Genomic DNA, 23,894 nt, shown 5'->3' with positions numbered 1-23,894 from the left:
CAGACTTTCTAGACAATGTAATAACAGGCGATGAATCATGGGTTTTCCAGTAGGACCCTGAAACCAAGCACCACAGTTCAGAGTGGCACACCTCAAATTCCCCGCGCCCCAAGAAAGCGAGAATGTCGAAGTCCAAGGTAAAGACAATGTTCATTGTCTTTTTTTGACAAGCGTGGGTTGGTCCACAAAGAATTTATACCTCCAGGACAACCCATAAACAGCATTTTCTACAAAGAAGTTCTTGCGCGCCTGCACAGAGCCGTCAAACAGAAACGACCGGAGATGGCAGATTGCAGGAAGCTCTACCACAACGCTCCAGCCCACACCACATTCGTGTCCATAAATACGTGTAACCAATAATCGTAATTCTATTTAAAGTTGGCATGCTTGTTACCACATATGTTATTTATACAACGAATCTTGTGGTTAAAAATTAAATATTAATCTGGTACCTTATGAACATCTGGTTGGATTCTTTTGTGGCCCTGTTTAATAACTTGGTATTTGTGATGTTAGATAGTGTCTCTTGTACATGAGTGGTAAGTCCCAATTACATGAATCTTCATTTGAGAACCAAACAATGTCCTAACTGAAAGACTGAAGTAAATGAATTGACCCCAAGTAGGAGGTAGGGCTCTCCAAGGCTTAAATACAAGAGTCTAGAGCGCACTACACATGTGCAGGAACCCTGGAGGGTGGTCAGAAGCAGGATACAGGAGGGGATGATGACACGTAGGAGAAGAAGGGGGGAGGGGGGAGGAAGGTAACAACCATGCCACGGCATCTTGAAGCGAAGATTCAGGTAACAAAACCTGTTTACATGCTTTTAAGTATGCGTCATTATTGAACACTTGTTCAATTGGTACACCTTATATCACTTAAAAATTTGCCTTTGTGTGATTGTTAGTTTTTTTTAATAATGTATTTCTCCATAAAATGCTTTTCACATTAACAAAAATATTTAATGTGAGAGAGGTCTGTAAAATTGAAGGAAAAAGTATACCTCTGTAAGATATAGAAGCAAATGAGAGTGTATTGATGTTGTAAATATTGGCGGTACACCTTAAAAACTAAATGAACTGAATATGAGTGACTTCATAAATAATGAATTTTCTCTATTTATATGAACGTGTATATTTTTCTTTTTAGCAAAGTTCATCAGGCCAGGTGGGTCAAGGACAATTGTGATAAATCCTGATGCTCGCTTTCTTCATTCATGAACTGAAGAATACAGGAGGAGATTCAACTACAAACACTGCCATCCATGTACCAACATGTGTTCTGACAAAACTAAGGCCGTTGCAAAGACTGTTGTAGATAGAGAATTTTTTTCTTTGTGAGGGCATATCTTTATAAGATTGTATAAATCTGTTTGAACATAAGTTATGTGATCTCAGTAGAAACCAATTTAGCCATGGCTCCAAAGTTATATATTAGTTAAGAATCTAGCCATAAATTGCAAAAGACTATAATCTTGTATATGCACTTTGTACACATTTGAGTATTAATTAATTTGGGGAAAAAAACACCAGAATTATATGTATATACATGGTTTTTACACAGAATCAGGATGTTGACATGTGTGCATTATTTTATACACGTGCCCAGAGTATTTTTAAATACAAAATAATAGTGACATAGTCTTTTTCTGTAATGCAATTCCTTATTGACATGTTCTAGAAATGAAATAGATACAGGTGCTGTATGTAATGAACATCAGTAAGACTTGTGCTGATAAACATGGTGCAAAAAAATATTTCATGAAGTATGCTGCTCATACTAGTCTAATTTACTTTCTTTGAAATTGATTTGAAATAAATACTAATTCAACATGATTGTGCAATATCATGGTAAACTGGTGATAATGCCCTGTAATCATGTAGAGCACATTTGTTAATGCAAGAATAATCATTGTAGGTATAAAAAATGCATTCATTTTACTATGATTTGTTTTGCTATTACAGAGAAATATCTTTATGTATATAAGTGTTTTTCTGTTTTGTCTGTGCCATTTTGTGAGGTTACTGCTGTTTTTTTCAGCAGTCATAAAATAATGTTTTGTATTTATGTGTTCATGATCATGTGGACATATATAATTAAGTCACTGTATATAAATATAATGTATATAATATTTAAAAATGTATATAAAATGTGCAGAATATTTATAGTGGGCATTAAAGATGAAAGTAGTTTTTATTATCAGCAGCATTCATGTAAGTACGGTTCATTCGTACATTGAAACATTTTTATTTTACTTGTTGACAATTATTACTGCTAGTTGCAGTTAAGCATAATTACTATTTATACTTTTAATCAAATTAAATCTATACATTATCTTTTGCAGTAGTTCCCAAAGCATAATGGTGTGTGAATGTGTGTATTAATGCTGTGCAATAGGAAGAGATCAGGTGAAGTTATTTCTGATTAGATTGATACAACATAGGAATTCACTTAATATTTTTTTTTCAAAGTAAATTAAACTGGCTCCATTGATTTAAATACAACTCATTAATTTTTTATTTACTTGTATTTTTATAAGTATGAAAGTTCTTATGTGATATATATATATATATATATATATTTTTTTGCAAGAGAAAAGGTAAGTATGCCTGGTTATTAAGTTTAACTTTTTTACTCTATTTGAATTAGGTAATGGTTTGTGGTGAAGATATCTATAGAACTAAGAGTAATGGATAGCTCAAAACCACAAATTTTCTTAAATAAACAATAACATGTACAAGACTTTAGTGGAAGTGAAGCATGCTAAAAACTAGAACATAAGTTTTGCTAAAGTTAGGCACCAACAAATTTAATATTTATCATTGACTTTTTTTCTGATTTATGCTGTTTGATTCAGCGAGACTATTATTTAGTGTCCAAAACTGTTTGCTAATTGTTTAGCTATATTTTAAATTATGTAGCAGAAGTCTTCTCAGATATAGTAGAAAAATAATTATTTTGCACCATTGTGTAATCTGTCTATTTTTTGTTTTGTGTTAAATGCTTATACTTTCACCTGTTCACAGATGTCTAAAATATGGTACTTCACTAGTTGTACATTAACAGTAGTGGCCTTGAATAGGAGTCAACATTACTGAACATTGGTTATGTAAAATAATTGCATTATAAGTTGAACAAAAATGTATAATATATTGATGCCTGTTAGCAAAACTTAACTCTTACAGTTAATAGAAACCACTCACAGCCATTTTTAATTCCTAAGTGGGATATTTATCGTTAAAAGTCAGTTTTATAATATATAACTGCAGAATATCAAACTATTTGAAAATAAACTGCAGTTCTAGTATTTTTTTTTTTTTTTTTTTTTCAAATTCCTCACCTTATTTCCATGTCTTCAGTAATTTAAAATGGCAAATTTTTCTTTGAAAGTCAGTTTTGTAATTTAATATATAACTGCAAAATAAAAACCAGTGTTATAAAATAAACTGCAATTCTGGGTATAATATTTTGTGTTTTTTTGAGTTCCCTATCCTATTACCAAGCATTTGACAGTTTAAAGACTAGGAAATTGTGCAGGGTTTAAATGTTCCTGACTGAGTTATTTCACTTCAGTAAAACTCTGTTGTTATGACCCGATTTTTTACAATCATCTCTCTGTCATAACCTCTTTTTGAGGAACTGTAAAAAAAATTGTGTTAGGAAGTCAAAAGTTTAAAGTAAATCTGCCAAAAATTTGAATTGAAGCATGTTGCACTGCATTTCTCTAGGCGAGTGCTGTACTGTACATGGCGCATTAGACACCATCTCCCCTTGTCGGATCATCTTCACTTTCCTACCTGAGATAATGGTTCCGGTTCCATGGCGCCAGCCAGCAGCCCAGCGCCTATCAGCAAACCATTGCTATATTACTTGCTCTCTCTGCTTTTGGTAATACTAGAAAGCTTGAGAAATTCATGATCGTGACAACTCTAAAAATAACGTGATTTGTTATGCTTTGAAGTTGAAATGTTATTTTCTAATTTTTTCATCTTTTGCATGAATTCCTACAGAAATGGGCTCTCATTTTATGACTTTATCGTCAAGTATCTCAAAACGGTGCAGTAAAGAAAAAATGTACCTATAGAATAAAACTTGTTGCAAATTTAATTATGAACAAAAAGTTGTCTACTAAATTTTTAGTATATCTAATCATTTTAATTTTATTGGCAAATCTCCATATGCTCGGCTGCACGTCCGTTTTGTACTTCCTCCACTGAAACTCCAAGCCCTTCTGAGCTGTCAACTGTCAACCACGTGACGAACCTAGTTGAAATACTACACACTCTGCCGCTAAACTACATACATAAGCTACTTTTGGCTGCATCCTGAACCACTGGTGTGGCAGATGAGACAGGATAACACTTTGGAATTTGGAAAAGGGGGGAGTGGTTTGGAAGTGGTCTTCATTCTCACGTCAGATGACCACCACTATGCCAGCACGATAATAAAGCGATGTCACAGGGAGGGCTTAACCTTAATGGCCTCTCTGACATATATAGTTAGGCACAAGTCTAATAAACTTATTTTATTTAAAATTACTTTTATTTCCCTCATGAAATCACTGCTAAATTTACTTAGTTTGTTAAAAGATTCTCTTGGCCACAATTTTGCCTGTGTTTATGCTTGTTTTGGTGACATTAGGTGGTAGAATATGCTGTCCTTGGTTTTTTTTTTTGTCTGAACATGAATGCTATTAAAATAAATTATATTTAATTTTTAAAGCTGGTCAATTTCTTGCCACAGATGACTAAACACTGACTTGGTGCAAAAAATGGCATATTTTACTTGCATGAATGCTGTCTCTAAGAATTTTAACTTAATGAATAAGAACACCCCTTTTGTTGCAACTGCCTAGGAAGCATCATTTTGGCATACACTGCATGCTAAACTACAGTACCTGGTACATAGGCAATCTGAATTACAAAACTGATTTTCAAGCTTGAATATAGCCCTTATGAATTAAGAAATACTGTGAATGGCTCCAGTTCCCATAAGGAATCCTCATGAAAAATATTTTGGATGAGTGTCTGAACAACCTCTGTGTATGAGTTTGCTCGTTTATGTGTGGGTGTGTATATACCTATGCATAGTTAGTTAGTGGCTAGAAGTTCTGGCTGTTAGCCAAAAGTCTCATTCGCTTTAGGGTAATTTCCTTCCCAAGTTCAGGACTAGGTGGTATGTTGTCCGTTCACCTTAACACTGTGGAAGACAATGGCAAGGCAATGGCAGACCACTGGTGAATATGCTTATTATGTATGCTCTGGTCATCACTACTGATGTGTTTGTGTATATATGTATATATATATAATATATCTGTGTATATATATATATATTTACACACACAGTTACATAACCAGTTATTTTTAATTGTAGACATTGTGCTGGTACAAGGAATGTATCTTGACAAATAAGATAACTCTTTCTAATATTGGTATTAATTTTTCATTCTGCAGTCTATCCTGCAGTTGGGAGTGGGACAACAGCCATTGGTACACAATACTGTGAAGATTTTTTTTAATTATTTAAACTAGTAATGGGATGGTTGGTTCCTCAGTCCTGCTGGTACTCAAGAGAACCATAAGAACTGCGACTGACGATGTGCAGGTCATGATTCTTCTACTAAAAACAAACGGTTAACTTTGAAATATCAACACACTGTAAATGTGACTTAGTTCATACTGAATTTGCAAACATTTCATGATTTCACCATTTGCCTTTATCCTATGTTACTTCGATTTAAAGTTCAAAACTTGTCAGCATGAAATAGAAATCAGTACGGAAAAACGAGACATGAAGAATGTTGTGACCTGACTTATCAGCAGTGGTTTATTTTTTTTTATTGTTCACTAGTTGATGCAAGAGGGTTTGGCTGCACTAGTGGTGAGCATGCAATGTACCCTTGATACTGTATCATAGAAGTGTTTTATTAGTTTAAACTTAAAACAAAAATTGTAACATTGCACTTGCAATTTACTTTTACAGTGCATTTCTAGTCATCAGAATTGTATTTTGAGTTTTTTTTTATCCAGCTATAATGATCTTAAGTTGGCAGAATGAAATGAAGTCAGTTGATGAAGCTTGTCTTGTGCCGTTGCCGACATATTGAAACTCTTAATTTGCTGAATTTAGTGTGGGTTTGCATTGTTACAAACTGTTAAAGAAAGTTATTAAAGTTGTGACTAGTGTTATATTATTTATAGGAAATTTCCATGTAGACTTTTAATTTATTGCAACATGACTCTCTTGTATATGTCATATTTACTAGTGTGCAATGGAGGTGGTTGTTGTGAAATATCTCGTGTGTTTGATAGAGATTATTAAGTAACACATTTTCTTTCTAATTTTGATCTTTTAATACAACACAAGTTGTTTAAACAATCACTGCACTTTGACATTCCAAAATCGGTCCAATCCTATGTTTTGTTAAATTTATGACGTAAAACTACCGATTTAAACGTAAAGCCAAATTCCTTATGAACAAAAATTTTAAAAATCACATGTTCAAAAAATTTGGACGTATAAGCAATGATCGCCAAGTATTTTAGATCATTGTCCACTAGTCAATTGACATATGTAGTGACACAAGATAAACTGCTCATTATACACCATAATATTACCTGCTTGATGTAGGTTGCATGTGTTTCAGAATGATTAAATAAATAAATGTACAAGTTACAACCTGTAATTTCCATCATTATGGTTATAATGTTGAAGAGTTACTTGTGATTTACATGAATTATTGATACATGTAAATCATATTCTTGTGTGATAAAAAAAAATGTAGCCTCATAGTAAAATTTTAACCATGTTGAACATTCTATTAAGAACAGCGATGCTATCTTTTTTTTTTGTATTCATTTCTCTATGGTAACTCAATGTGTTAAGGCTCAGTTTCACATACCATGTTGATTTTATAATTTTTTATGTCATGCCAGTGATGATAATTGCATACAAATGCGCAAATTTTTGCACCCATTTTAGTAAATCAATATTTGTTGAAATTATTTGGGACAGAAGAACAAATACAAAGGAGGTATTTTGTTAAAATTTACAGAAATAGTCTTTAAATAACAGTTATGGTCATAAAATTTAAAAAAAAAATCAACTTGATGTGACACCGAGCCTCAAGGAGGTATTATTCTAAATTATTTTGCTTCTAATATTTCATGTTTTTCCACATGATATTAAATCAATTCATAAAATGAATGTATTTTTATTTATTAAAGCTTTTTCTTCTCTTCTAAACAATTTCATATTTCATGTTTTTTGATGACCTTAAGGCAAATTTTTATGTCAATTCTAGACTGTGCTGAAAGCAATAATTCATGTGCTATACTGTTTTGGGTTAACCAATCCTATGTACTCCTCTTTTTTTAAATACTTTTTTTAGGCTAGGATTCATCAATCTATTAAAAAAATTATATTTTTGTCAAACCCCTGAAAAAATGATGTCATTAGTTGTTGGAAAAACTAGTTTTTATTGATTTAATGAATGATATACTAAAAATAAAGTATTTGAAGATTAAGGCTACATGCGAATGGCTAACACAAAACTGTATACAGCATGATTTAATGTTTCTAGTCCATGCTAGGACTGACATAAAAATTTGCCTTCAAGTTCATACACAAATATGAAATAAGGATTTGTTTAGTAAGAAAAAAAACCTTTTATAAAATGTGGTTAAATTATGTATGTATTAAAAATAATGTGCAAAACATGAAATATTATAAGCAAATTTATTTATTCTACCTCCTTAAACACACTAATCAGTGACCAGTGACCAAGTGTTGAACTTGTTTTGGTTTTTATTATGTTGTTTAATCATGTTGGATGTTCGAAATCACTTTCAGGTTGACATTCATGAAGCACTCTTTAATTACTGTTATACGAGAATATCACAAGGTGTACGTATAACCTTAGTAAACATCTTTGTTCTCAGTTGAAATAATTAATTGAAAATTATTTATCTCTAGCATCAACAAAAACTGTCTCATCACATTCAAATGAAAAGGTAGATGATCCTTGTGAATATCAAAATACTACTTTTGAGTCCTGGCTCAAGCAAGTAGCAGAAAGTGAAAGTAGCAGTTCATCTTCTACTTACCAGCCGGCAAATATGAGCCTGAAAAGCAAGTCTCACTCAGCAATGTACTTTGACTAGTTTTATATATTTTTATATACAAGCATTAAGCCTGGTGGCTCTAGAAGTTTGAAAATCATGCCTCTCACTTTAGTTCATTAAGACAATCAACCATCCAGTGTTTGAGATAAAGTGTTGTTCAGTAAGTTTATTTCTCAAGAACCTCATTACAATTTGCCATCCAGGAAAAACATATCCAAATAGGTAATTCTTGAATTGTATTTAGAAGTGGAGACAGAGCTGCAAGAAAGTGAATCTGTAGCTGTTACAACTGATATGTATACATCCACATTTCATCATGATTATCTGAGCTGTTTGGATTATCAGTTGCACTAAAACATCTCTGCATTAAAATAATTTTTTCTCAGAGATAAGCTACAAATTTCAAATGTGTGAGACTTCATTATCACAACGCTACAAAAGTGGATGGGGCCTGGTCAACAGTCACAGCATTTAATCTAGACAACGCCCAAAATGTGTCAAGACTGAAAATGTCTCAGATTCCACACATGTAATGCTTTCATGCACTTTCCAGCAAATAGTGAAAGATGTATTCTTAAATAACAAGAACATCTCCAATTATATCAGAAGTTGGTGGGTCATTTCAAGCACTATGCACTTGCATGTAAATTTTTGAATAAGTCTGAAGCTAACCTATATACCCTATCGTCACCTCGTACAAGACGAACCCACAAGTTGGGACTCTTTGCCTATGGTGCGAAATCTACTTCAAGAAAGGTCAGCAAATGTGTTAGCTCGTGGAGAATCAAAAATGTTGATTTTACCCAAGACCAGTGGACCATCTTGGAGAGTTGCTAACCCATTCTCCGAAGATTTGATTATGCAGCATCATTTGGTAAACACTGCTTCAGAAGTGATTCCTCTTATTTATCTCAACAGGCACGAGCTAGAGAACTGTGCACCACCTGCCTTAGGTCTTCAGAGCCTGCAAGAATGATCTAGTAGCATTTCTCGACATTGAAGATGATGAAGATGATGTGCTCTATAACCTCGCGACACTATGAGATCCAAATCAGAAAACAAGTTCATACCAGAATGAAAAAAAAGAAGCTTTTTAAGGATAAGTTATTGACATTAGCTAAGGCTGTTGTTAATAAAACAACCTCGCAGTTTGGTCTAGGTATAAATGCATTTTCAATAAGCAGGCAGCTATTTGTGATGACAACATAATGGGATGTGAAGTTTGTGTGTCTTTGTGATCGCCTTCTGTTCCCAGGCAAAAAGTATTTCTGACTACTGGAAGGATCATAAATCTTTATCAAGGTTGCCAAAAGTGCCAAAAAAATATTTGTGCATTTGCCCTGTAACTGTCACTTCAGAAAGACTGTTCAGCACTGCAGGAAATAAAAATGACAAATGCAACACATTGAATCCTGAGCTAGTGAAAATGACTGTGGTTTTGATTTAAAATGTTTGAAATTCAGAGCAAACATTTTACCTGGTTCTACAACTTTTGTGTTTGTAAATGTTTTTCTTTTAAATTACATGTATTTGGTGCAATATTTAATGATTTTTACTTGTCATATTGATCTACTAGCTACTGTGTTATTTTTGTCCAAGACACAGGTGCTTTTAATTGTGCAATAGATTTAAGTCCTATCTTGTTTTGATTTTCACATGCCAGAATCTGTGGTATTTTTTGTATTCTTCATAAATGTTGTTCTTGTGAAATGTTTATCGTAGCTTTTACTGGCAAATAAAAAAATTGTTTTTAAATTGTTCAATATTTAAAAAAAAAAAAACTTTTTTTTTGCAAATCAATTTGTTTTTAGGAATGGAATAAATAATATTTAAATGTATTCATGTATATTTTAAATGTTCGGCTTTAGTTTGGTTGCGTAGAGGTTAGTTAGATGGTGTTTAGGTTGGTCATTTTTTAGAGAAACAAAAATTAGGGTATCAGTTTAATATTATAAATCGAGAATTGAAAATAAAAATAAATAAATGTGTTTGCAATACTAAAGCCACCCTGCCAGATAGTTCTTTCATTGCCTTGCCATAGCTCTAGTGGAGGACCATTTTTTGAAGCTAGGAAAAAAGAATTACCACTTGAATTTTTCGACCTCTCCATGTGTTTACTGCTAAATTAGTAGTTGCAAACTTAGAAGATTTATATTACTTAATAATTTCAGTTTTGTCATGCTAATTGCACACTGCATTTCATTGTTGAGATTAATTTGTCATGCGTGCTCCTCCTTCGCCTTCCACTCAACGTAAATGTTGGTGATTTTTTTTTGCCAGCTAGTCAGTAGGTTCTATAAATTAAACACTATAATATAATGTAACTGTTTGAAATAATCATATAATTACCTATGGAGCGAGGTGACTAAGTGGAAAGACACTAGACTCATTCGAGAAGTCTTGGGTTCAAATCATGGTGTGGCTATTCTGATTTCTGTTGTCCATGGTTTTCTGCTTTCACTCCAGCTAAATGTTGGTATGGTTCCAAATTTCTTCTCCAATATCCATCCCTATTCTGTGTAGTTGTGTGTTATTGTCTCAAATTATGCAAATCCAATTAAAATTAAATAAAAAATAAAGTTTCTTAGTGTCTGTTTTACCTCCTGCAGCAAAGTCTCAAGTTAAGCATCTTGCAGTCAATGCTAACATTCTACTACACCAACACGAGTATTCAACAACTGTTGTGAATGTCCATGTTCAGTATTGGGAGGCAAGATTTGGTCAGACCGTGTATGTTGGTAACAAAAGTTTTTAAAACTGGTGATAGTGACTTCCTACCATTTGAATAACTTGGCCCAAAAATGTTTTTATTAAATTAAATTTTATTTACATGTAACATATCTATATTTATTAATTTTGAATTGAAATTTTTCTTTTAATAATAGTTAAAATATATATATTTATAACACATTTATCATGCAACTTAATGAAGCACTTAATTTTTTCGTAGAAGAAATATACTTTAAAAGCCAGATAAATTAGAAAAATTACAGTTTTAATTGATACAGGTATTTTTATGTTCCTGAAATTTGCTGGATAATATGTGATTTATATTGTCTCAACACATAGCAGCACATGCATTCTTCCTAAAATTCATGCATTAAGTATTGCTTTATTGTTTTACATCAGTAAAAATCTTGTCATTTGTATGTCCTGTGGATGAATGCTGAAATACAATACTTTGTATTTTTATCTTGACTGTCTTCACTGCACCACATTCTCTCTGGTTTAAAACAAAGTATCAGATAGTCACTCGCCCATTACTAAACAAAAACTATTTTTAAAATGGTATTTGAAATTGTGTAGTTCACATCAAAAATTGGCACATCAAATTCAAATTAAGCTTTACTGGGATTTCCCCCCCCCCCCCCCCTCATCAAATATGCTCTAAAGGCTGTAAAACAAAATTTTTTGTAGAAATGATTTTATAATCTCACAACATTATTTCAGTATGATTACTATGATAATATCTACTTGTACACAAGTTTGATTAAATTTAGTACAGGGGAAATGATTCAGTACATTTTACTAGTTGAGCTAATGTAAACAACTTTAGTAAAGAGAGAGTGATAGTGGTTATTGGCCCTGTTGTATCCAAATTGTAATTTGACATTTTGTTTCATAAATGTAACACTTATTTTTACTGTGTATCACAAATTTTGTCCTGATGCTGTTAAATATTCAGTGCATTTAGATGAGAATGATAAAAAAAATGTATTATTACAATTCTTTTGACCTAGCTTGTACATCATTTATTATTTTAATTTCTGTACTTTCAATTTTTTTTTAATTCTTATTCTATCTGTAAGCTTAAGTAGTTGGTATGCCACAAGAATGTATGTGATCCTTGTCTGCAGTATAATTTTTTGGGAACTACTGTTTTGTATAAAGAATTATTCAAGATGTTATTTTGGACACATGCCATTGCTGGTTGCTCTGTATGACATGCAGCGTAACCAGCAGTGGTGTATGCCCAATGTAGCGACTTGAATCAACCTTCCCCGTTGCAAGAACCATTCAAAGAACTTATGTATGTCAAATATCCAGAGGAAGGTTTTTCTCCCTTAAGAATAATAATTGTCATTAACAGTCGTAACCATTCTTTGGCTTTACATCCAGGGGAGCAGTCTGAGATAGTGCCGGTTTAGGTACCTCGTCTTCCGATAACCTGGGTTCAAACACTATAATGTTCACACCACTCTGTGCCTTAACCTAGTCTAAACTGGTACCTCTTCCCATGATCGAAATACATGTGCATTCTCCTCCCTCTCCTCTGGTTTTAATTGTACAGTTATGTAAAACCTTTATCACATCTTTCAGAGGAAGTGGTGCCATGCTGGTTTGATTTCAGATTTAGAATGCTGATATAAAAAAAAGATTGAAAATTTCCATTGTGCTCAATGCAGTACAACTCTCACATATGGCAGGATTGGTTAAAGGCAGAGTTGCTTTTTTTTTTTTGGCAAGTTATTACTTGTTTTACATTTATAATTGCCCACATGGCCTGTTTTATAATAGTGTTATTGTGTAACGTCTTTTTGTATGTCATTTTTTTATTTTAATCATTCTTCTTGGGTAAATAACCAAAAAAAATTTAAGGTGAAGTTCGTATTGTACTAAGTAATTCTGTGAGTTTAAAGTTAATGGTTACATACATTGTCTACATGTAGTGAAAATTTACGTATTAATTTAATTCAAGTTATTCCTTTAAAGTACTTGGTATTTGTGTTAATGCTACTGAAATTTTTGCGTTACTAGTATGAATACAGGTATTATTGTCTTTTATTCATATTTATGTTGTATATTTATTTGTAATGCATCCTTCTTTTATAGATGATTTTATGGTATCTAAAAAAAACACCTATAAGTGCTTTCTATTGAAAAATTTATTGTTTTGTTTTCTTGTGCTCTTTTTTTCATTTTTATCAACATTCAGACTGATGTTTTGTAACATGCTGAAAGTAATGCTTTTACTACTAGGCCACTTGAAAACAAAAAAAGTTTATATTATTTTATGAGTATGTTAAACATGTGCCCTTTGCACGATGATAGTATTCCTTTCATAATATTTGTTGCCTGTATATGTCCAAATCTCATTAAATTTATCTGCTGGCAACCTTGTTCCACATCGGTTCCACATCGTAGCAAAGTATTTTGAGTTTCTAATTAGGTGGAATGAAATGTGTTTGTTTGTAGTTTATATATATATTTATAAAAACACATGTTACACACCTGATTAATCATGATTAACGTTACCTACTTGCACAAAAAGTACCACATTTATATATTAAAATACTGTTGAACAAACTAACAAATTTTTACTACAAATGGCTACCTTTTTTTTAAAAACCATTCAAAAACTTTTATAACCTTTATTCACGTTAGACTTGATTGGAGTATATTTAATTAATGCAAATTCCTGTAGTAAAAAATATTTAACCAGCGTGCCATTGCCAGTGGCTATAAAACAGTTGAATCCTGTCACATAAAAGTGAGTATGAGAAATTTTAACACACTGTAAAGTCACGACACTTTCAAGTGAGGTGTTGATCCAGATGCATTTCATGGTACAGAAGCAGTAATAATGTGCTGTGTGTAAAATGAAGAAGCTACTGGCATAACTTGTTAGCAGACCTCATTGATTTGACTTTAAAATATAGCCATAAAAACTTAAAGTTCTCTATAAGCATTAATAAAATCAACAATTTAATTGCCATGTTTCAATATATAAACACCAGAGTAACACACAAGCATGGCTTGATATTTTTTTATGCAGTGTAGTTCACTCCAAACAGCGAGCCATTGTTTCAACTGCATAAAGAAATGTCCAAACCTTGACCTTGTTGTACCAGACACTCCATCCCCTTCTGAGCCAAAAATCAACCACTTACCATCTGTGTAAAAGGAGAGGGTTTACAGCTTTGCCCATCGATAAAATATATTTAAATCCCATAACTACTGCCAGTTAATTTTTCTTTCTGTTTATAAGCATGTTTGAAAATCTTTGAAATTATCTTTGGAAACTACTGATTGCTTCCGCTGTGTTTCTTTATAGTCAAAGGCATTGACATATCTGTTTCTACAAAAACTTCAGCCGTTCTTTGTCGTACTAACATTTATTTTCAGATCAGTTTCAGGGACACTGAAAATTTATATTATATTGCCACAAACAACATACATTGTTTTATAAAATTACATCAACGTTTTATGATAATTAGCAACTTGTTTAAGCAGTTAATAATAAAAAATGAAAGTTTTGGCTGTTTATTGCGGTAGTTTTTAATGTTATGTTTAATATAATGTTAAATGTGTTTACAACACGTGGTGTAACCACCTGAACAGTAACAAACCTCTTCTGTGGCCGTGTGCCAAGAACAGCACTCAATACAGATTATGGTAGTACTTGCTGGCAGTGCCAGCATTTTAACTTCATGTTTATGCCAGGTTTGTGCAGTATAGACATGCCAGCACTTAAAAATTTTCAAACAAATTTTAAAAGTTTTGTTTTTGTGAATAAATTAAATACTTCAGAAAGTGGCACTGAAAATCCGAAAAACATTAAAAAATACCCAGATTAACGTAAGTTTACTGTATAGTATAATATATGTGTATATATGCGTATTTGTATAAATGAAATTCTCCTGTTTTATGTTATACAGTAGGGATTGAATCTTTGAACTTGTCATGCCATGTGGCTGTATTTCACTATTCTTATATTCTCGTATGTTACAAAACATGAATCTCTGCTGTTACAAAGGTTGTGTTTTGGGAAAATGAAATCTTAGAGTATTTATTCATTTTCAAAACTATGTTCCTCTAGTCCTAACCTTAAGCTGTAGTGTATTTTCTATATGGTCATAAATTGGTTGCTGTATATAAAAATGTATGGCTACCCTTTTGTTGGCTTAGTCTTCTTTTCTGCAAATTTTTATTGTGTTGAATTAGGAAGCGCACAAAGTTTGTAAAGCTGGGTTCACAATTAAAAAATGTGAGTTGATATCAGACCACACACGTGAAATTGGTCCACACTTGAAATTGTACTTTTAATGTCAGTCAGTGAAGTTTCGCAATGTATCTGACATTAGTTGGTAGTGTTGGTAAATAACCATAATAACTACCAAATGATTATCCCTGGACATCTGACCAATATGTGAACACTGTTTTTTCAACTAATTAATATGGTTCATGTAATTGTTAAGTGTTTATTTACATTAATTGCTAGAAAAGTTTTATAAGTAATAGCATTAATTAATTTTTAAAGCAAGAATTACACCTGAGCATTGTAATCTCTACAATTTCTTGCTACAATATGATTGTAGTCCTGCCAAAATGGCATCCTGCTCTACTCTCGTTGGCTGTCGTGGCATGTATTTGTAACAGAATGCGCACGACCTCTCTCCTACCCACATGTCCTGTACGCTATTGTGAATCAGTAGCTGTATCCGAATACTGGCCTAATGGATCCCTTAGCTAAGGGATCCACTAAAAGTGCATCGTAGTGGACGCGGCCATCTTTGTGTTGAATCCGAATTCTCACAAGGGATGCCGATGCATCCCTTCACGCATCCACTAATTCGAGATTTCTGGGGATGCGAGTGTCGCATCCACTAACGCGTCCCTACATCCATTAGCTTCGGAATTGGGTTTTATTTTGTTTGTGTATAATATTACTTCAGATTTTCAGCAAAACATTTGTTTAAAACATTATAAGCGAAAGTGATAACTTAAACAGAGACAAATGAAGACGTTAATAAATATAATAAAAATACGAATTTAAACTTAAATGATAATTCAAAACTCATAAGTATTTTTAAAGTTTACAATTTATAAAATGTATTTTATTTGGATCGCTAACATATATAACATACACGTTACATTATTTTTTAATTGGTAGGTATTTATTATTTACGTTTTGCTGAATATTCGTAGATATCCCTACACAAAATGGCTGCGTGAACATTAGTACGACTTGACAGTTAACAGGTGGTGCTAGTAGTAAAAGTATTCGGATACTATCCATCCATTAGAAATGCGTCCTCTACATTGTGGCTGCATTTGCTAAGGGATGTAGGGATGTGTGTGCTAAGGACGCATCCCTATGTATTCGGATACAGCCAGTAGGTTCAAAAACATGGCTGTCATGACCTACTGTTACTGTTATTTTTTTCAATTGTGCACCCAGCTTTAGTTCATTACTTGAATATTCAACTCGATCTCAAGAAGTGTTTTACTGACTAAACTGCTCAATATTGCATAAATTATTTTGTTAGTTATCTCATAGTGTTCATTGACTGTTTTAATATATTTCATTTGAAACTTTGTAAAAAAAAAAATTTTTTTTTGTTGGTCATGCTTAGCCACTAAATTAATGACTTCATTAACTCTTCACTGAGGTTGTAAAGATCATGCAAATAAAGGTATATTTAGTACTGCTCTAAAATATACCAGATTATATAATAACCCCGGTATTAGAAATATTTAAAATGTGTCATTACCATTATTATGTAAAACTTTTCAGTGTTAATACATATTGTTGGGCTTTGATTTATATGTAGCCTGAGTTTAAAAAAAAAAACATGAAGTGGTCAGACTTTTAAAAACATTTTTTTGCATGAAAATTCTGTATTGATAGTATTCTCAAAATTTTAATACCTTGAAACAGTCATAGTTGTAACTTAAAAATAATTATATGAGTTTTTTTTAATGTAAATGGAACCAAATAATTCATATTTTCTTTATATATTTATATGACATATATTCTTCTTTTCTGATTCTGGTTAGCATACTTTCAGGGACTATCCATTACTTTGAATGCTTTTTCTTTTGTGTGCTGTGTTAAAAGTGTACCATATCCATTGTTAAATGTTGTTCATTATACCACAAGAGTTCATGCAGATAACAGGTATTGGATTGGCCATGTATAAATTAAATTTTAATGTTATTCATGATTTTAGGTAAAAATATGATTTCAATCAGATGTGATGTTTGGTTTGTTTGTGCTGGTGATGCTTGGTAGGGTGTATCCAAGTCTACCAAATGGGACTGAATTTTAGAACTTTGCTTAATGTGATGGCCATATTTAATCTAGTACTGAAACAAAGGACTAAAATTGAGTAACCGTATTGTTATGCATGGTATACCCAAATCCAGGGACTTTCTTCTGGGACTCCTTTTATATTCTGTTTTAAGACAAATAGTTGTCTTGTATGTGGATTTGGATTTTTATAAACAAAATACAGATGAGTATTAATATTGGGTTCAAGTATTTAAAATGGTAAGTTTTGATGAACAAATGGCAGTACTCATATTAGGTAAAAACAATTTCTTAACTTTTTTTAAATTCTATTAAAGAGTAAGGGTTGGTTTTTATAATTTGGATTTTATTTCTGCGAGTTATGTTTATCAGTTTTAGAGCTTGGTTTATTCGCTGTTTTTTTTAAGGCTATATTTTTCTGCAAAAATTGTTACTGTCCATGTTGTTTGAGACGTTTTTTTTTTCCTTGTATTGTTCAAGACTTTGAACTTATCTTATCTTCCCCCTTTCCTTCTATCAATATCTATAATAAGCATATCTTTATGTCAATCGTGTTAGATCAAGAAAGCAAAAAGGTAAGGGCAAAATCTGTTATATTCCCAGGGAGGGGCCCACGGGGTAATGTTTAACATTTCCATTTCACAAGCGGCTACCCTCGGAGAAGGGCTTTTTGTTTCTGTGGGATCCACGTCCATGCAATAAGGTGTTACTAAGACAACCCTCTTTGTCAAGAAAGTTGGCTCAAAATTGTCCCCTCCCCCCCTCCTAAGCATAAGAAAATCTTAGTCTGTAAGTAAGTTTTTTTTTCCCCTCATTTTGTATAGATTGGTTTAGGTGTTCTACAAAACTGTTGTTGGTATGGTTACCACCATAACCATTACAACTATGTTTATTTTTTCTTTTAAATTAAGTAAAACCTCTTTAAATTAGTTCTAAAAAAAATTAAAAACTTATTCTTGCTAAGCAGGAAAACTTCTTAAAAGGATAAGTAAAAAAAAAGTATGAATTTTGTGGGTTAAATTATGTTCATATAATATATACACTAGTAAATTCTATGTTGAAAGAAAGATTACTTACAGGAAATTTTAGCAAACTGCAAAATAATGTGAAATTTTGTTAATAACTTTGAATGTGGAATATTGAAAAATAAAGCTCACATTAACATTTTAAAAATAAATTATTCTTCCATTTTGGTTAACAGTGGCCGCGGAAACTGTACTTTAGTTTCACAATATTACAGTCATGTTTACTGCAAATTCCCTCTCTAAACTAGAATGTTTATTTGTGTTTGTTTTGTTTTTGAGTCTCGTCTGTTCAGTCATAAATAAATGTAATAAGTAAGCTGCTACTGTGCACATTTTCAATACTTTGATACTGATTAGAAAGATTGTCAGTACTTTGATACTGATTAGAAAGATTGTCAATACTTTGATACTGATTAGAAAGATTGTGACTTGATTTATACTTTATGGCAACTTTCGCATTTATGCCTTTTAATGTCTGTGGCAAAAGAGTGCCTGTGTTAATTGTTGTAATCAATAGTTGTAGAGGTTTGTTTATTTTTTTCTGTTGAGAATGCTTCACAAAACTAATTCAAACACCCCAAATAATTGTTTTTCTTCTAGATTAAAATTTAAAAAGAAGTCTGTGTTTCTCTTTAAGATTAAAATTATTTTTAAAAAGTCAACACGTCTGTAATCAATCATTCACACAATTTTTTCCGCCACTATTTTGAGAGAGAAATTTTTTTCACTTGTGTGTTAAAATGCTGAGTATATTCATGTTTTTGAAGATATTTCTATGTCATAATTATGTGTTGATTTTAAAGTGCTGTAAATTGTACATTTTTCATAGTGTATGTGAATTCGCAGAAAGTAACCACTGAAAATCATGTTACGTTAAAGACCACTTTTCTGGAAATAAAGGATGACGCTTTCATGTTATGGCTCTTTGACTACAACACAATTGTTACAACATTCGGGTAAGTATCTATTAGGCAATGATGTTTACTATAAAATGAATTTTTGGGGTCATTTTGTGTTAATTTAGTGCTTATTGAGAATGGGAAAATCTAATTACTCCAAAACGTATTAAAAGAGGGCTGTTTAGGTTAATTATAGGAAACTTCTGGTGCTGTATTATTCTAATGTTTAAGGCAGGAAAAGTCTTGAGCAGTGTTGTCTTAAACAGTTTTTATTGTGTATTCACATTGGTAACCCAACAGTTTTCCATCTAGGTTCATCTTAATTTTTGCCATGGCAGTGTACATGCTTATGAAGATGGGTAACTTAACAAAAATTAAACCTCTGTAAACAGAACCAAAATCAGAAACTGAATTTTTTCATACCAAATCTCTTCATGGTAAGAGACCATAGTTGCTGTGTTGCAGTAATGGCATTGTAACAGTGCAAATACTTGTGTGCCATTCAGAGCATGGAGTATAAGTGACAGTACCACGCTATCGGCACTGGGTGGTACTAAGATGTTTTATCGCAGCAGTTGCTACACAGTAATCATAGTTCAGTAAATTCACAACCCAACATTACTACAATAAAAAACCAATTGTTAAGACCCCTTGCGGTTCCCGGGAATAAGGTCAAAATAGAAGGGGAGGGGGTCGTGATGAACATTGTATAGACTAATGTCCCCATCCTTCCCCACATGTCAAAATGTGCATTTTTCACGCCCAATCCATGTTCAGGCGTCTCTGGCGAGAAATTGACTAGTAAATTTACAAGTATATTCAACCACTTGCTGTCATCAAAATGAGCATAAACACTGTGAAATATGCAGCACAACTGTATCTTTCAACAAGCTGTAGAGTAAATGTTTTGCTGATTTCAATAGGAAAATAAAAGGAATTTTCATTAAATTGGTAATTTATTAGACACTAGTCATAATTATATACCATGCCAGAAAAGTTAAGAAAGTAAAGCGCCGGGACAACGCTTTCTTTGTTATTGAGGTTCTTGTTGTTGCGGATGTGGTCGACACACACGTATGGACTTATGTACGTTCTTTCTCCTCCCCCCTTCCGTGCCTCTACCCCACGCATTCCAAACATATTCTCATCTGTCACACTCATGGTTCAGGAGGCAGTCAAAAGTGGCGTTTGTAATGCAGTCTAGAGGCAGAGCGTGTAGTTTTTTAATTAAGCTTTGCCCGTAGCTGACATCACACAGTGGATTATTTTGTATAAACACCTGGCCAAAAGTGGAAAATACGAAGTTCTTAGAAATGCATCTAAACCATGTTTATCAGAGATCTCATTAACAAGTGAATGCTATTTTATAAACCTTCGACCATGCTGCTTTTCGTGCTATCAGTTGTAACTGAGCTGGTGTAGAGTGCTGCAGCATGTTTAATGACTTGATGTAGGCTTTTGGACATACGCCATTGCTTAGCACATGTATGTCTGCAGAAGAAAACTACAAAAAAACACAAATGACCAAAAAAAAAACACAAATTAAGCAAAAAATTGCTGTTGTCAGGATTTAACGCCACACAATATTCCACAACAGGAATATGGTCAACAAACAAGGAAAAAACAAAGAAAAATGGACTAACAGAACGAAAAAAAACCCACAACAACTGTTGTGTTTGTTTCGTCTTTTCGTTTGGTCGTGTTTTTGTCTCGTTTTGACTGTTGTGCTGAATTTTTTGGGTTCAATATTTTTTGTGCTGTCATCATTTGTGGGGGTTTTTTCGTTTCTCTTTTTGTTTTTTTTTGGAAAACTATTGTGTTTGTTTCGTCTTTTCGTTCTGCTGTGTTTTTTGTCTCGTTTCAACTGTTGTGTTGAATTTTTTTGGGTCCGGAATTTTTGTGCTGTAATCATTTGTGGGGGTTTTTTCGTTCTGTTAGTCCATTTTTCTTTGTTTTTTCCTTGTTTGTTGACCATATTCCTGTTGTGGAATATTGTGTGGCGTTAAATCCTGACAACAGCAATTTTTTGCTTAATTTATGTTTTTTTTGTCATTTGTGTTTTTTTGTAGTTTTCTTCTGCAGACATACATGTGCTAAGCAATGGCGTATGTCCAAAAGCCTACATCAAGTCATGCACTCCCATTGCACAAATCTTTCAAAGATAATAGCATGTTTAATGCTGGCTCGCTTTCAGAAGGCATGTTTAATCTCGATTTTGAATTAGTTTTTCTTGAACTTTGGACACTAATGAGACTGGGTTATGTTTAAAGTTAGTACTTTGTTATAAAACATTAAATTACAAATTTTTGCTTAGTGGTTTTTTATACTAAGTGTTTATGTCCACGTGCTGGGTCTTGCCAGGCATTGATTCTTTCACTAGCATAAAATATAGATTTTCTTCCAAAGGTTCCCGAAGAAAAATCATCCGCCTCCTCATGATATTCTTTCCCATTATTTTAAAGTTGAAGTGATTTATAATGTTATTTTTCCATGTTAATATAATTTTTTTTCTAAGACTATCCTGAAACTACGAAAGAACTAAGCAGAAGATCTTTATACAACCTAATTCAAGAACGTCCAAAAAAGATCAAATAAGGATCACGTTTTTAGAAGAAAAGTTAATTGAAATCACCAAATGCCCAGAAAATAAACATAAATTGTAAGATTTATCTTAAGTCATTAAGTTTTAACAAAATGAACATCTACCAGTAATACGAAGGAAATATTTTTAAATAAAATTTAACAGTGGCTCACTGCATGCATATAATTCACATCTTGCTCTACACCAAAATCTGGTCGCCTACCAAAAGAATTCAGGAAATTGAGTGACCGAAAAACATAACAAAATATTTGAGGACAGGAGTATCTGCCGACGAGTTGACTTATGCAGCATGCATAAGTCAGCTGCTGTCAAAAATACTAACATAGCTACAATAATAAAAGATGTATATAACAGCCACTCCAACAAGAACTACAAAGATTAGGAAAGTTTACACTACTGCACAAAAGCATAGAGTGAAGAATCACACAGTTTCGGAAGCCTTAGCTATCTTTGCTGAATATTTTAATGGAAATTGTTGCTCAGTGTTAACAAGAGCACTTATCCTTGATATTCACTAATAAATAAAGCAAAAAATGAATGTAATCCTAAGAAAGAGTCTATGCAATTGACGGAAACATGTGCAGAAAGATCTACTTGACTACACATCTTTTCAATTATGAAAATGTTTAGAAGTAGTGCTAAAAAATTGTGCTAAAGGATAAAAGAAAAACTTAAATCTTATGATAAAATCTAGCTGTGACGTATTTCTTCAGTCACAATTGAGGGTAAACAGAAATTTATTGATAAATCCGACAATAATGCAATTTTTTTTTCAAAGTAGTCTTGTTATTTTTGTGACTGCAAACCAATATTAATGACCAGAATGAAAACCATATGGCTAAATCCAGTAACATCAACCACAAAATTCTGCAGACCAATACACATACAATTTGTTTGTAAAACTAACCAAGTTGATAGTACAGGAACAATTTATTCCCCTTGATCGAGTTTTTGTGTAAAACATACTTTGGTACTTCAGTGGTGCTGTGACTATTACATCTTTGATGATGTGCTATATTTGTGGCTTAGCCACCAAAAACTTCAAAAAACTGCCCAACTCTATGTGCAGTTTGTATGGGTGGCATCCGATGTCGCCCACAGTACACAAAATACTAGTTAAATGGATATACATTCCTCAAAAATTCAATCTTGCCTATCTGCCAATGGCCCGAAGAAGCTACAGAGATTCTCTAGACATTTTTTGCAAGAATTATGCGATAGAGATGTTCTTAACAGGTAGATACTAAGCTCTGACCTTATTAGCAGTAGAGCCCATACAAACACATGTAAAGTAAGCTCTTCACTAGAGAAACCTCGAATTGTTTACTCACAAACATCACAAGTGTTGCAAGACAGAAAATAGCAGCAATGACTGCGAGAAAGAGCAAGAGACTGAATCTGAAGTTACTGAATAATTTAGCTTTAGCATCTATTTACTTTAAATCCAGTTATATTTTTAGACCATCTGAAACTGATTATTTGCATTAATTGTATTTTTGGTGGAAAATAATGTTATATGGGAAATCAGAAAAGTTGTTTTTTCGTATTTATAAAAAAAAGGGTATTTATTTCAGTGTCACCTTAGAACGAAACTTTTTTCTCAACCATTTATCATTAATCCGTGTGTGATATATATATATATATATATATATATATATATATATATATATAATATGGCATTAATATCACTTGATAACTAAAATAACTAGCATCAAGCATCAAAATGTATGTTGTTAAAATGGTTATTTATTGAGGATAAAAAGACAAAACTGAAACTGTAAATTTATAAAATAAACTTCCATTAAATAATTTTTAAATGTGTTGTATTGACATATGAAATTGTCTTTTTTGTATATCTACAGTTGTATTATTTTTTAAAGTTTTTTTTAAACTGTATGTCAGCAAAAATATATAACAATATCACAACTAAATAACTATATTTTTTTACTAAGTAGTGTTTACAAAACTAAAAAATAAACTATTTGCTCTCATTTTAGTTTATTTCTAAACAAATCAAACTTAAAACATATTTTGGTAATATTTTTGAGTCAAATACTCTACTGTGCTGTGGTTGAAAGGGCTTGGAGTTACAGCAGAAGAAATACGAAACAGTTGCACAGCAGGGCATGTGGAGATTTGCCAATAAATTTTAAAAGATTAATTATTCCAAAAATTTAGTATAGGCTTTTTTTGTCATAATTAAATTGGCAA

At 32.4% G+C, this 23,894-nt stretch overlaps 1 protein-coding gene across 1 annotated transcript in view; it reads left to right on the top strand.

Annotated features, from left to right (window-relative positions):
- Positions 1-23,231, top strand: part of LOC134529706 (lysine-specific demethylase 6A) — a 235,905-nt gene extending 212,674 nt beyond the window's left edge. Inside the window, exon 21 of the mRNA XM_063364070.1 lies at positions 1,150-23,231. Coding sequence (XP_063220140.1) covers positions 1,150-1,188 — 39 coding nt within the window. The 3' untranslated portion in view covers positions 1,189-23,231. The remainder of the gene's footprint in view (positions 1-1,149) is intronic.
- Positions 23,232-23,894: the final 663 nt, after the last annotated feature.

The sequence above is a fragment of the Bacillus rossius genome, chromosome 2 (genome assembly GCF_032445375.1).
Source record: "Bacillus rossius redtenbacheri isolate Brsri chromosome 2, Brsri_v3, whole genome shotgun sequence".
Classification (NCBI taxonomy): Eukaryota; Metazoa; Arthropoda; class Insecta; order Phasmatodea; family Bacillidae; genus Bacillus; species Bacillus rossius.
This window is presented reverse-complemented; position numbering and strand designations above follow the sequence as displayed.